The sequence below is a fragment of the Felis catus genome, chromosome E1 (assembly GCF_018350175.1).
Source record: "Felis catus isolate Fca126 chromosome E1, F.catus_Fca126_mat1.0, whole genome shotgun sequence".
NCBI classification, from domain to species: domain Eukaryota; kingdom Metazoa; phylum Chordata; class Mammalia; order Carnivora; family Felidae; genus Felis; species Felis catus.
Window position 1 is genome coordinate 45983108 of NC_058381.1, and position 14941 is coordinate 45998048.

At 35.8% G+C, this 14941-nt stretch overlaps 1 protein-coding gene and 1 non-coding gene across 11 annotated transcripts in view; both read left to right on the top strand.

Moving 5' to 3' along the window:
- The window catches only part of TANC2 (tetratricopeptide repeat, ankyrin repeat and coiled-coil containing 2), a 379268-nt gene that overhangs the window by 105254 nt on the left and 259073 nt on the right, over window positions 1-14941 (top strand). For all 10 annotated transcript variants that reach the window (XM_045044003.1, XM_019818072.3, XM_045044005.1 and 7 more), the window contains one exon: window positions 11133-11204. In XM_045044003.1, coding sequence (XP_044899938.1) covers window positions 11133-11204 — 72 coding nt within the window. The remainder of the gene's footprint in view (window positions 1-11132; window positions 11205-14941) is intronic.
- LOC111557960 lies at window positions 1248-1354 on the top strand. The gene has a single exon (XR_002738358.1). It is a non-coding gene; the product is annotated as a U6 spliceosomal RNA (small nuclear RNA).

A 14941-nucleotide genomic window follows, 5' to 3' on the forward strand; every position in this document is an offset into this window, starting at 1 on the left:
GAAGCAGGCTCCAGACTCTGAGCTGTCAGCACAGAGCCCGACACGGGGCTCAAACTCACGAGCCATGAGATCATGACCTGAGCCGAATCAGATGCTTAACTGACTGAGCCACCCAGGTGCCCTGACATTCAGTTATAATTTTAGCTGTTGTTAAGTTGCTGTGTTGGACTCTTTTATTCAAAGCTTCAACCCCACAAAGTGTTTAAAAAGTGTAAATTGACAAAAATAAACTGAAAATTCCTTCTAGCTCTGTCATTCTATGCTTATCTGTAAGAGATATCTATGCTTCCTAAAAATTCCACGCAGAAAAAGCTGCTGAACTCAAGAATTTGAATGAGCCATACTGAGTATCTAATTTGAGGTGAAGAGGTTTGAAATTAGAGATTGTTTCAAAATCACCTTGGAATATTTTCGTCTTTTTTTGGTCTCCTACCAACTGTAACATGTCATGATATATTTGTGTATAGAAAGAGAATGGTGGAGAAGAGAACAGGCTTTAGAATTAGGCCTGGCTTCAGATCCTGGATCCTGCACTTAACTAACTCCAGCTGTGGCCATATTTGCTGAAAATCTCAACTCCTGTTTCCTGATCTATCAAAAAGAAAAAATGATAATTATATTATAAGGTTTTATTGAGGATTGAGTGACATAAATTTGTAACACACTTAGCACAGTGCCTGACACATAATAAGAGCCAAAGAGGTAGTGTCTGTTTTTATCAATGTTGGCACAGCTGAAGAAGCTAGGGCTTGAATTTTCTTTTGCAGTGATGTAGGGCATGTCAACATGTCTACCTGTTTAGTTAATTTGAGTGTATGGATAGTGTGCATTCTTGGAATTATTTGATGAGGATAGCAATTTGCCTTTGTGGTCTTCCTCCCCTAAACCATAACCAAAGTCTAATCATGAGAAAAACATCAGACAAACCCCAACTGAGGGCATTCTACTGAACTGACCCATACATCTCAAAACTGTCAAGGTTACCAACAAAAAAGTCTGAGAAACTAATCTAAGGAACCTAATATGTGATGACTAAATGTAATGTATCACGGACTGGAAAATATATATTAAATAAAAACTGAGGAAATCTCAAAGTGTGGACTTTAGTTAATAATGTATCAATATGATTCATTAGTTTTGGCAAATGACTAATCTAAGTGGGAAACCAGGTGTAGGGTTTATGAGATTTCCCTATACTACCTCAGCAACTTTTCTATAAATCTAAAACCATTCTAAAATAAAAGTTAGTGCTCCCTTTGGCAACACATATACTAAGATTGGAATGATACAGAGAAGATTATCATGGCCCCTGCACAAAGATGACACACAAATTCGTAAAGCATTCCATATTTTTGAGGAGGACAGATATCATATGTTTTCACTCCTATGTGGATCTTGAGAAACTTAGAGAAGACCATGGGGGAAGGGAAGGGGAAAAGAATAGTTACAAACAGAGAGGGAGGGAAGCAAGCCATAAGAGACTCTTAAATACAGAGAATAAACTGATGGGGGGGGTGGAGGAGAGGGGGATATGGGTGATGGGCATTGAGGAGGGCCCTTGTTGGGGTGAGCACTGGGTGTTTATGTAAGCGATGAACCATGGGGATCCACCCCAAAAACTAAGAGCACACTTTGCACGCTGTATGTTAGACAATTTGACAATAAATTATATTTAAAAACTAAATAAATAAAATAAAAATTTTATTAATAAAAAACAAGAAAAAATGTATCATTGTAGATACATTTTTTGTTTAATTTTTTTTTAACATTTATTTATTTTTGAGAGAGAGAGGTACAGCACAAGCAGGGGAAGAGCAGAGAGAGGGGGAGACACAGAATCCAAAGCAGGCTCCAGGCTCCGAGCTGCCAGCACAGAGCCTGACGCGGGGCTCAAACTCACGGACCGTGAGATCATGACCTGAGCCGAAGTTGGCCACTCAACCAACTGAGCCACCCAGGCGCCCCGATACCTTTATTTTTAAAGGTTGCTCCATTAATTTAATTCTGTGTTAGGCTTGACATTTTGTATATTCATTGTGCACTTTGAAAGCACAGTCATCAACTTTTAAAATACATTATTGCTGGTGATTGCTCCATTTACAATTAGCGAGTCTACTTTGTTTTCCTCTTACTAGTCCTCATCATTGATGCATAGCTCCATCATGAGAATCAAAACATTCTGTGTTTAGAACTTTTCTTGAGCCTATGGATCAGACCTTCTGGGATACCTTAGGCAATTTTGGATAACTTAGGCAAATATAAGTTAATAACTCATCATAGGGAAGTTATTTTTCTTATTTAGATTTAGAATATATAAGCTAGATCTGTGCAAACCTGTGAAAAGTACTGATAGCATTATGTTAATAAATACTTCTTAGTTGGTATAGTATGCTTCCTTTTTTCTTTAGAGGAAGAGCCACTATAGATGTTTTCTAACGAATGAAATCAATTTTAGGTGGCTCTGGGCTTCCTTATGAAAGTTCTTATTGATAATTAAGATCTCTGAGACTGTTATGGAGGATAAGGGCTTAATGTTTAGGATAATGCCACTCTTCTTTTTATAGTTATAGTTTGGATAAGAAAAGAAAAACACTGAACTTCTTAAATTGTGTCTCAAACCACATTAATACCACTTATTTTTTTCTTGAACTTGATTTGGTTTTATGAATGCATTAATTTTAGAGCTGGCCCTTGACAAAATTAATTCAACAATGTTGTTTGTTTGTTTGTTTGTTTGTTTGTTTGTTTGTTTTGAGAATACCCATGCCATACCAGATTCCAAGTTGGCAATGAAAATACCAAGATGAAAAAGGCTTTCAAAGGCACACTTTAAACTTTTTATAGTCCAAAGATAGTCATATAAATAATTAATCATTATGCAGTGTGGCAGTGCTGTAAAACAGATATGGGTAATGTGCTATAGAAGCACAGAAGAGGGAACAATTAATTCTTAACGGGAGGCATCCCAAAAATCTTATAGAGAGGATCAGGGAATGATATTTAAGCTATCTTTTGGCAAAAGGATGTTGCTACTGATGGGATGATGATAAATGAAGATTCCAGTTATCAAAAAAAAAAAAAGATTCCAGTTTCCATTTATTCCTAAGTGTTTATTTAGTGCCAGGTGGCATGCTGTGTTTTATATACATTACTACATTTGTTTTTCACTACAACTCCATAGGTATTACAGCTTCAAAAGAAATTGAGGTTCAGGGAAATTAATGAATATTCCTAAGTAGTTCGAAGATTGAGTCCAGCTTAGTTCTGCTAGACACCAATCCCTGTTAAAATGTGTTGGATATAATTTCTTATATTGTCAAGTAAAGGCAGCTGCATTTTAAGTAGAAGAAATAGCGTGAATAAATTGATGGAGGCATTATAATGCATTTCCTCTTTGAATATCATCAAGTAGTTTGGTGTACCAGCATATAGGGGAATGTATTATTTAGGATGTTACAGTTGCAGGGAATAGAGTATTTGTCCCAGAATTGCTTGAACCCGGGGTTAGCTAACTTTTTCTATGGAAGTCTGGATAGTAAATATGTTAGGTGTTGTAGGCCAGATAGTTGCAAATACTGAACTCTGTCATTGTAGTGTAAAAGCAGCCATTGACTATATATAAATGAGTGATCATGACCACATGCTAATAAAACTTAATTTATGGACACTCAAATTTGGATTTGATATACATTTTATGTCACAAAGTATTACTGTTTTAACTTTCAGTCATTTAAAAGTGTGAAATCTGTTCTTACTTCGCTCACTGGCTGTACAAAAATAGGTAGCAGGCTAGATTTGGCTTATGTGCTAGTTTATTCACCTCTGGTTTATATGATGGTGAAGATTTATTGGACCAGAAGTAGGGTAATTTTCTTCAGTTATCCAGTGTTAGTAAGGACGTTGGTGTCTTCCATCTCTGTCCTAATTTTCATAGTAATAACTTTATCCTATGATTTATTCCCTTTATTTTTTTTAAATTTTTTTTTCAACGTTTATTTATTTTTGGGACAGAGAGAGACAGAGCATGAACAGGAGAGGGGCAGAGAGAGAGGGAGACACAGAATCGGAAACAGGCTCCAGGCTCTGAGCCATCAGCCCAGAGCCTGACGCGGGGCTCGAACTCACGGACCACGAGATCGTGACCTGGCTGAAGTCGGACGCTTAACCGACTGCGCCACCCAGGCACCCCTATTCCCTTTATTTTTAAGAATGGCAGCCAGAGGGGCGCCTGGGTGGCTTGGTCGGTTAAGCGTCCGACTTCGGCTCTGGTCATGATCTCACGGTCCGTGAGTTCAAGCCCCACGTCGGGCTCTGTGCTGACAGCTCAGAGCCTGGAGCCTGTTTCCGATTCTGTGTCTCCCTCTCTCTCTGCTCCTTCCCTGTTCATGCTCTGTCTCTCTCTGTCTCAAAAATAAATAAACGTTAAAAAAAAAAAAAAAAAAAAAAGCATGGCAGTCAGAATATCCAGGGTCTCCATGGGTTGTCTTCTATGTCTAGTGAGAGAGAAAACCTTCTCCAGAAACTCTTTCTAGGGGCGCCTGGGTGGCGCAGTCGGTTAAGCGTCCGACTTCAGCCAGGTCACGATCTCGCGGTCTATGAGTTCGAGCCCCGCGTCAGGCTCTGGGCTGATGGCTCAGAGCCTGGAGCCTGCTTCTGATTCTGTGTCTCACTCTCTCTCTGCCCCTCCCCCGTTCATGCTCTGTCTCTCTCTGTCCCAAAAATAAATAAAAGTTGAAAAAAAAAATTAAAAAAAAAAAAAAAGAAACTCTTTCTAATCTCTCTTGAGCTTAATCCCATCAGGTTTCATCCCTACCACTCCACAGGAACCATGTTAATCATCTACATTGACTAAATTTAGTGATCGGTTCTCAGTTTCCTATTACTTGACCTATCAATATTTGATCTTTTCCCTTCCATGAAACTCTTTTCTTAACTTCTGTACTCTTCTAGTTTTGTTTCTGTTCTCTGGTTACTACTCCTTATTGTCTGGTGTTTTTCCTCATACCACCAGCTTCTGCATGTTGGATTCAGCCCCAAGCTTTAGTCTTTTGACTCTCTCTCTCTCTCTCTCTCTCTCTCTCTCACATACACACACACACACACACACACACACACACACACACACACACACTTATACTCCCTTATGTGGGGATGTCATACAGTTTAAAAGTGGTTTATGTACTGATGGCATATGTATGTTCATGTTCACGTCGTCTTATTTGTGTAACAGGCATCTCAAGCTTAGTATGTCCAGAACTGATTTCCAAATACTTCCCTCATACCCAGACTTATTCTCTCACAGTCTTTCGTGTCTCAGTAAATTGCAGATCCATTGGTTGGGTCCAAGATACTAGAATTACCGTGATTATTTCTTTATTTTTCTCTTCTGACAGTAGATTCTCTCTGCTGTACCTTCAAGATAAATCCAGCATCTGACTCCTTCTCACCACTTCCACTGCTCCCTTAGTCGAAGTGTTCATTCTTCTTCTGGATTTTTGCAGTAGCCTCTGAATTGATTTCTGCCTGCTTCTGCTCTCTTTCCCCTGAAGTCCCCCCTACCACCACTTTAATGATTTCTTTGTTATAGGGGCACCTGGGTGCCTCAGTTCGTTAAACAACCAACTTCGGCTTAGGTCGTGATCTTGTGGTTTATGACTTAGAGCTGTTTCGGGCTCTGTGCCGACAGCTCAGAGCCTGGAGCCTGCTTCAGATTCTGTGTCTCCGTCTCTCTTTGTCCCTCTGCTGCTCATGCTCCATCTCTCTCTTTCTCAAAAATAAATAAAAATACATTAAAACAATTTCTTTGTTATAAAAGATAACAGTAGAGATTTTTGAAACCAGACAATTTGAATTTTAGGATTGTGGTGTGATTTGGGGACAGTAACTTTCCTTCCCTGAGTCTCAGTCTTATATTTAAGGGGTAAATGGGTGATTCAGTTGGTTAAGCGGCCAACTCTTGATCTTGGCTCAGGTCATGTGAGTTCGAGCCCCGCATCAGGCTCCAGGCTGACAGTGTGGAGTCTGCTTGGGATTCATTCTCTCTCTCTCTGTCTCTCTCAAAATACATACATACATACATACATACATACATACATACATACATACTACCTACCTACCTACTTACCTTTGGATAATAAATCTGGCTTATGTTCTTGGTCCTTCCTTTTGTATTAAAAAAAAAATCCACTCATACCTTCCAGTTCTTGTCTGCCTTTGTTGGCATTAAGTGTACATAGTTCTTACAGATTCATGCCTGGCCAGTAAAAGGAACCAGAGTTTATAGTTGAATAGTAAAAATATTGTATTTTATGCAGTTTTAATACCCCTTCCATGCTTTCTATTAGGGCAGTATATTTAAAGTTTCCAAAGGAGAATTAAAGGCAACCAAACTTCAAAATTTTAATTTATAATCTCATCTGTTATTTATACTAGCATAGTATTTAGCTGAGAAGACTAAAGATGAGCTTAGGTTACCAAATTCAAGGTCACTTAAATTGTTAATTTTTCAGCTGTAATATTTTGATCCTGGGTTGAGAAGAAGAATCATTTAAAGTATCCCCTACTTACAGAAAAGAAAATATTTTTCTTGGAATGGTTCAGGCACTTTCTTAATAGGCTTTCTTTAACTTAAATCCCTTCATAGAAATCACTACATACTGAATATCTCTATATGGTTGGTATTTCTTTACCAGGACTGTTTTAGTGCTATAATACACCTGAGTTGAAAGCTATCTACCCTATGAAGTAAATTCTATGACATTTTGCATAGGAAATAATGGGAATAGGAAATCTATTAAGGTTTTTCCATATTAAATATACATTGTTTTATATTACTTGCTGGGTTTAACTCAGTATGCAGGTAAAAAACAAATGTTCTTTGCTGATTATCTTAAATCCAGGAAACCTAAGTTCTGCTTTTAACAGCTAGCACTTGAGTTGGACAGTCAGGTCTTTTTATTTCTGTACCTGTTACATCAGGGGTTTTCTTCTGTAAAGTTCACAGTATATCTGAAGTAAATCTTTAATTCAAGTTTGATGAGTAAATTCTAACTTCATAGACGCACCCCTGTCCTACTGTCTACACTCTGGGGTGAGGTAATAAGTGTCATGCAAATAGCTTGATTTGCTTAATGACTAAAGGTCTCCTGTTTTGTCCATAAATGTTGATGTGTCCTGTGTGGGAGGTCTTACCTGTACTGAAAAAATTGTGTGTTAAGCAAAGCAAAAACATTTATAGTAGTACTGTATGTCACTGCAATCTTGCTATTTTGGATAATGGTTTCGTTGGTTCCATAAGCATACCGCAAACACTTTCAAAGGGGTTGAAATTTTTCCCTACATCATTTTGGGGAAGTGGTGAGTTTATTCTTTTTGAAAAATCTTTATTGTCTACTTTTACCTGAGGGTTAATCTCAGCTCTTACGATTAGTCTCCACTGAGGTAAGGCATGGTTGGTTATAAGGTTTCAGTCTTAGAGGAGTGAACTGCTCAAATTTATTGCAATGTATTTCTGATTTTATTTTGAAAATTTAGGCAGTTAAAACATTATAGATTATGGTGGTATCAAAATTGGTGATTTTTTTTGTCTTCATATTCATTGGCTTGCTGACTCAAAATTATGTCTTAAGCCATTTCTTGCCTATTTTTTTTCCTGTGTATTATTTTATCAATACCATAACATTCTGGAGATCATGCAAATTTTTGAAGCCTAGTTTTTTATTTATTTTTTTCCTCTTATTGTTTAGGAAGACAGTGCTGCTGACAGAAACGTCTGTTTTTATTTTTTTTTTCAACGTTTATTTATTTTTGGGACAGAGAGAGACAGAGCATGAACGGGGGAGGGGCAGAGAGAGAGGGAGACACAGAATCGGAAACAGGCTCCAGGCTCTGAGCCATCAGCCCAGAGCCCGACGCAGGGCTCGAACTCACGGACCGCGAGATCGTGACCTGGCTGAAGTCGGATGCTTAACCGACTGCGCCACCCAGGCGCCCCAGAAACGTCTGTTTTATTCAAAGGACTTCTCACACACTTTAAGAGCATGTTTTGATATTAAAACAGAAATTTGTGTGTATATATTTTTTTATCCACATAGAAAAATCAGAAAAATGAAAATTTAAGACCTGCCTGAATATGAATGTTGCTCATTGTCATTGATTTCCAAGTAAAGGAAAAGAAAGACACTTGCATAAAAAAATTAATTACGAGGAAGGAAAATTGACTAGTACTGTATTTGCATATCCTGATTTAAGATGCCGTATATTTCTAGTATAGTTTTCTATTTTTGATAAAATGAATCTTTATTCCACAATAATTTAGGACTGCATAATACTTTATCTTTTTTTTTTTTAATCTGTTAAAAGACTTAGGTTGTTTGACCTGTAAAATTTCCCATAGTCTGTATTTTGTTGATCATGTGCTTAGGAACAATTCAACATTTTCATCTGTCCTTTGTTTTTCCTGAAAACCCACAGATTCAGTAGTTTGACCAGATTCAGGTTTGATTGAAAACTATAACTGCGCTCCTGTCACCAGGAGACATACAGTGTCTGGTGTTTATTCCCTTTTTAGTGTTATTAGTGATTGATATTCAGTGCCTCTGGAGCTGTTCACTCATTGCAAGTTATGAAATGGTGATATTCTGATTTTTTATTGTTTCCCATTTATTGTCTGGAATGATTTTATAGAAGATCTCTGTTATGTACTCTTGGGCTGCCAGTACAGTTTATATAGGAAATGTAGGAATTATTTAATTCTTTCTTTTCCCCCCAAATTTCAAGATAATGAACTGGGTTTCTATCATGCGTAGAAGGTGACCAGTTAGTGTCATGTTGTTTTTGTAGACATCATTGTGATCTCATGACCAATGAGAGCTTCTTTACTGAGTCTTTTTGATATGACCCTAGTTGTACATTGTCTTTGATAGCTTCCTTACAACTGCACGTCAGGATGGTCCAGGTTCATTAGTACATATCCTTTGCTAAACTATCTAGGGTTTTTTTTTTTTAATTTAACTAAAAAAAATCTTTAATGTTTATTTTTGAGAGAGAGAGACAGACAGACAGACAGAACATGAGAGGTAGAGGGGCAGAGAGAGAGAGATGGAGATGCAAAATCCGAAGCAGGCTTCAGGCTCTGAGCTCTCAACACAGAGCCCAATGAGAGGCTCAAACCCGCAAACTGTGAGATCATGACCTGAGCCAAAGTCTCATGCTTAACCGACAGAGCCACCCACGCGCCCCTAACTAAAATTTTTTAAAAGCAAGCTCTACGCCCAACACGGGGCTTTAGCTCATGGCCCTGAGATCAGGAGTTGTATGCTCTACCCACTGAGCCAGCTGGGTGCCCCTAAGCCAGCTAGTTCTTTAAGAAGTCTTGGTTTGTCTTAATGGAGAATGGCATTTCAAGATCGCAGTTGGGGTGGTAGGAGTGGTCATTGCCACTCAAGCACTCTTTGTAAGTGCTTTTAGTGGACAGAACTAGGGTATACCCGTGACTTATAATATTGTACTTACATTTGCAATGTAGATTCAGTACTACAGAGTTTTTAGTTCTGTGTGTTTTTATATCCATATTTTCTTTCTTCCACACTGAGAATTCTGGTTCTCAAGGAGACAATAACATTAGAGTATCCCATAATTAATCATTTGCTTTATCCCTCTTTGTAAAGATCTCAGAACATTATTGCCACCGGTTTTGATTACTGAAATCAGTTAACTTTTTGTTGTTTTTTAAAATGCTTTCTCCAACCTCTATCCCCTCCATTTTTTTATGGTAGCACTGCATCTACATTGTCAGATCTTATAGCCATTACATTCTGTAATCTCCCCATTTAAAAACTCTGATTTATTTCGGTGTTTCTCCTGTTGCTTTGATTGCCTATAGCTAGTTCTCTAGAAGAGCCAGGACAAGTTCATTGGGACGGTATTCCCTGAGGTTTTGCATGTTGATAACAGTTTGTCTTTATACTAAAAGGTTAGTTTTACTGGATGTAAAATCTTTGGTTCAAGTTTTCTTTGTGTATTTGAAATTTATTATTTTCTCTTATAAATCATGTGACGCTTTTGCCTAAATGCCCAAGAGATTTTTTTCCCCTTTTTTCTTTAAAGTACAGTAATTTTAGTAAAAAATTACTTGGTGCATTGATCTAAGTTGATTATCTCAACTACACAGGGTGCTCTTGCAATATGTAGTTTCAAATATACTGTATATACATATATATGTGTGTGAGATGTATACATGTGTTTATATATATATATATATATACATGTGTTTATATATAACTATATATCACATATAACGTATACACATTTTTTTTCTGGGAAAGCATTTTTGTATTACAGTTTTAAATATTTGTTTTGTTCTCTCACTTTGTTTTTCTCCTTTAGGGCTTCTTTTTTTAATTTTTCTTATTTTTGGTCTTATGCTGAATCTTCTTTGCTTATCTCTGATATTTGGCACCTTCTCAAATCCTTTTTAATATCTCTTTTTTTTAATTTGTTAAAGATTTTCTTCCTTTTTACTCTCTGTTTCTTTTAAGGTCCTTTGTTATGTTTATTTGTGCTTGTTTTCTTACGGTTTAGTCTTCAGTACTGAAATGATTTTTGTTTTATTTCTAGTTCTTAGTTTTTGTCTCCTCATTTCTGAGTTTTTCTGATTCTGATTTATATTGCTGTTTCATGTATTACCTAATTTTCTTATTATCTCTCATAAGACCTATAAATATAATTTTTATTAGTAAAACATAGAGTCCAGGGGATTATTTGACATACTTTATACAAATAAACAGCTGTAATTAATTTAGACATTGCTTTAAATCTTTAAATCAAAGCTTCTATACTAGAATCTGTGAGTGAACTTTAGAGTTGATAAAATTACTCATTACGTGTGAGGTAGAGTATAGGGGTAGGGAAAAAAACACCTTGAATTTCTTTAGACTTCCAGAGGGAAATGTAAACTGTCCTCAAAAAAATATGGGTAAAAACTTTTCATTTATATAGGAAAAAGTCCTTAAATATTTTAATGATTAAGATTATAAGAACTAAAAACAAATGATAGATATTATTGTTTTGAGATACACATGGCACCATAGATAATTTCATTATCTATTTGCTCTCTTTCTACTTTTATATAGATGGAGGGAGCGAGGAACCACCGGATCGAAGACAGTCAAGTGTAGACTCTCGCCAAAGCCGCTCTGGGCAAGGTAAATTTTCATTAAATTTATTATTAAAATGAAAAAGACAAGATATCAGTTATTCCTTTCTAGTATTTAATCTGAGGATTGGAGTTTCCTTGGGTCTAGTTTGGATATTCTAGTTTCTCCTTTACAGCTTTAAATGTTACAGTCTAAAAGTTCTGTGATATCATTTATTCAAGATAAAATGAAAACTGGTGTCATGTCTTTTTTTAAATGGTAATACCTTAATAAGGTCTTAAGTAATTTTGGAGCATTTGATACATGTCTGGATATCACTGTTGGAATACAACCAAAAGTAAATTTTTTACATTTATAACAACACACTGGCTTTTTAAAATTTCATCAATGCAGGGCACCTGGGTGGCTTAGTTGGGTAAGCATGTGACTTGGGCTCAGGTCATGATTTCGGGTTTGTGGGTTTGAGCCCCTGTTGGGCTCTGTGCTGGCAGTTCAGAACCTGGAGGCTGCTTTCGAGTCTGTGTCTCCCTCTCTCTCTGCCTCTCCTCTGCTCGAGCTCTGTCTCTCTCTCAAAAATAATTAAACAAAAAAATTTTTAAAAATAAAATTTCATCAATGCAATATTGTTTTAGCTCTCTCAGAAGAATAATTTTTGTTTCTAATTTCCATCTTGAATTAGGATTTTCTTAATTAGTTTCCTTTTCTATTTAAAATTTAGTATGTGCTTTAGACTGGTTTTTTGAAGTGACAACTTCCAAACTAGGTAAAAAATATCTGGTATCAATGAAATCTTCAGATAGGTCTTCCTTAATTAACTTACTTAAATATGTACTAACTTATTTAAAATAGTAGTTATCCACTTTTTATTTATTTTATTTTCTCTGTCCAAAACTAGAATGAATGCTCCATGATTGCAGAGATTTTTGTTTGTTTTGTTCATTGCTGTATTTCCTGTGCCAAGAATAAGTACCTGATATATAGTAGTTAATAAATACTGCTGAATGAATGAAATGATCTCTATGAGAATTGAGAACCCAAACTGATGATGTATTATAAAATCTCAGGCAGTCAATTAGTGTGTGTGATTTTTAGAGAATCTTTACTTATACATAAAATAAAGCTTAGAGTTACAAATTTATGGTGTTTTAATCTTATTAAAGTTCCTGATTTATTTCATAATCCTATTCCCTTTTTTCTCCAAGTTTGCTCTTCCCAAGTTTTAGAGTTGTGCTATTTTTATAAAATTGTTTGTTGCAGAATAAAAAGAGGAATAATATATGCAGGTTGATTTGCAAATTTTAACTTGTACTAGTATTTATTCATTTTTAATTAATACACATGGTATAAGTATGTCAAGAATTTGTCTAATTTTTTTCTTTTTTTTCCCCTTAAACATTTTTATATGAAAAAGAACTTGAAAAAATGAATTATAGTACATAAATATATCAAATCAACACATGGTACACTTTAAACTTTCATAATGTCATATGTCAATTGTATCTCAGTAAACCTGCAGGGAGGGGGAAGGAAAGAAAATGAGCTCATGCACAAAAGACCCTAAAAATAAAATTAGGAGAAATTAATTTTTAAAAGTATACTAATTTTTATTAAATATTATAATTTTTAATATCATAATTTGTATTAAATGTCACAGATACAGATGTGAGAGTTTATTCATTTACTTATATCCCCTGAGCTTGTCTGTTAAAGTTTTTTTTCAAATCAGTGAGTGTAGTTGAATTCTAATAAAAACAGCTGAACTTAGTATGAACTTCATAACAACAAAATCAATGATCTCCATGTTCTTGAGCACAACTACCTGATCTCAGTTAAAAATGACCAGGAATGGCATCATCATCAGAGCTAACTAATAGTTAAATTGTGTTTCTTACCTTCTTGAAGATTTTGTTTGTATTATCTCTTTATTCAAAAGACGGAAATAAAAAATACAAAGCCATTTATAATGAGCTGAATGGGAGTCTGTATTATCTGTATTATCAGGGATGAAAAGATGGGATGAATACACACTTCTGCTTTTGCTCCTTTCAGAAACCTGCTAAAAGATCAGTAAAGTGTGATTGGAGAAAAGCCAACATGGACACACTTTTAGAAACTGGAGAGTATATGAATAATTAAAAACTGAACCCTAAATGCAATAACAGAGAAAGGCAAAAAAACAAACTGATTTACCCTCCAGAAAAAAAACTCAAGAATGGTAGCATGTGGAAATGGAGGCGAAAGGAAGATTAGTGGAAAGTCTGTTGAAGAAACACTTGATTCCTGAGACCTCTTCCACAAAATTAGCTAACCAGTCTGCCGGGCAAGTGCCCAGCTCCCCACTCCTAACCTTGGCAAAGCACAGAAGTTTATTATTTTTTTGGAATAAAATAGCAATTCTAGACTGGGAGACACCTAACAAACATAGTTGAGGGCAGTCCTGTACTGAAAATAGGACAGTGGGACTTCAGTTGTCTTTATCCTACTGGCTACCAGAGTGCTGGCAGTTAGACCTTCATATTTCAGGCAGGAGGTTGGTGTAGTCTTTTCTGAAGAATCTGGCTAAAAAGAAAGACACAAAATGTAGTCATCAGAGATTCCTTAAATAAACAGCCCAGCTGGATCATTCTATGTATCACAGCTCTCAATTAGCCTCTTAGTCCTCTTCTCTTGAATATTAGCAACTAACCAAGGGTTACTAGATATTTGAGGAAACCCTCCAAGGTATGAAATAGATTAAAATAAACAGAATAAAGCAACTTTGAGAGAACAAAGATTTTGCAGAGGAAAATAAAGGAACCATTATTGACATTCTTAGAGAAATAGAAGAAAATCATACAGTCTTTGAAGACTGTTTTCTTTTTGTTGTGACTGCCTTGTACTCTTTCTTAGGAATCTGTAGGATATGATTCCTCAAAATGAGAAAGTCAGACAAATAAAAGGAAGATATAGGTTATAGGAAATAGGAAATTCAAAGGAGAAAGGTAAAGAAATCTTCAGGATGACAGTGAGAAGATAGGAAAAGAGGGCAACCAGCCTAGGTTAGAGTAGGTTAGAAGCCTCCAGAAGAGTTGTTTCGTGAAAATGAGATTGATAGAAACCTGATGCATTTAATTATCTTTAGAAAAATTTTAAAGAATTGGCGAAAGGCTTAGGGTTGAAAAGATGATAAATATATGAAATAAGTGAAAAAAGTTCTAAATTCAAGGGAAAACAGATAATGTGTAGGAATCGAGATTTTCTTCAGAATTAAGTCCTCAGTCCTTGGGGCAGGGTCTGGGGTAGCTGCTGTCCATGCTGGTCTTATCAGTTTATTCCAGTGTGGTGTAAATATTTCCATTATTTGATTTGGGCCATTATAGTTAGGAAGGAGAGTTGTAAAGCCCCGTGAGCAAATGTGGTCTATGTGGACTCTTTTTGTACAGTTGATAGATTTGATTTACTAAAACAAGTGGGATATTGACCTTTAGTTTTCTTGTCTTACAGTACCTTTGTCTGATTTTGGTATCTGAGTAAGGCTGGCCTCTTAGAATAAGTTGAAACTTGAGAAAAATTTCCTCCTCTTCAATTTTCCTAGAACATTTTGTGTAGAACTGGTATTATTTCATCCTTAAATGTTTGATAGAATTTCTCAGAGAAGCATCGGGACCTGGAATTTTCTTTATGGAAAAGTTTTAAAATATAAATTAAATTTCTTTAATAAAATATGACTATTTGAATTATCTATTTCTTCTTGAATAACCTTTTAAAATCTGTAGAATCTTTAGTGATGTCCACCTTTTTCATTC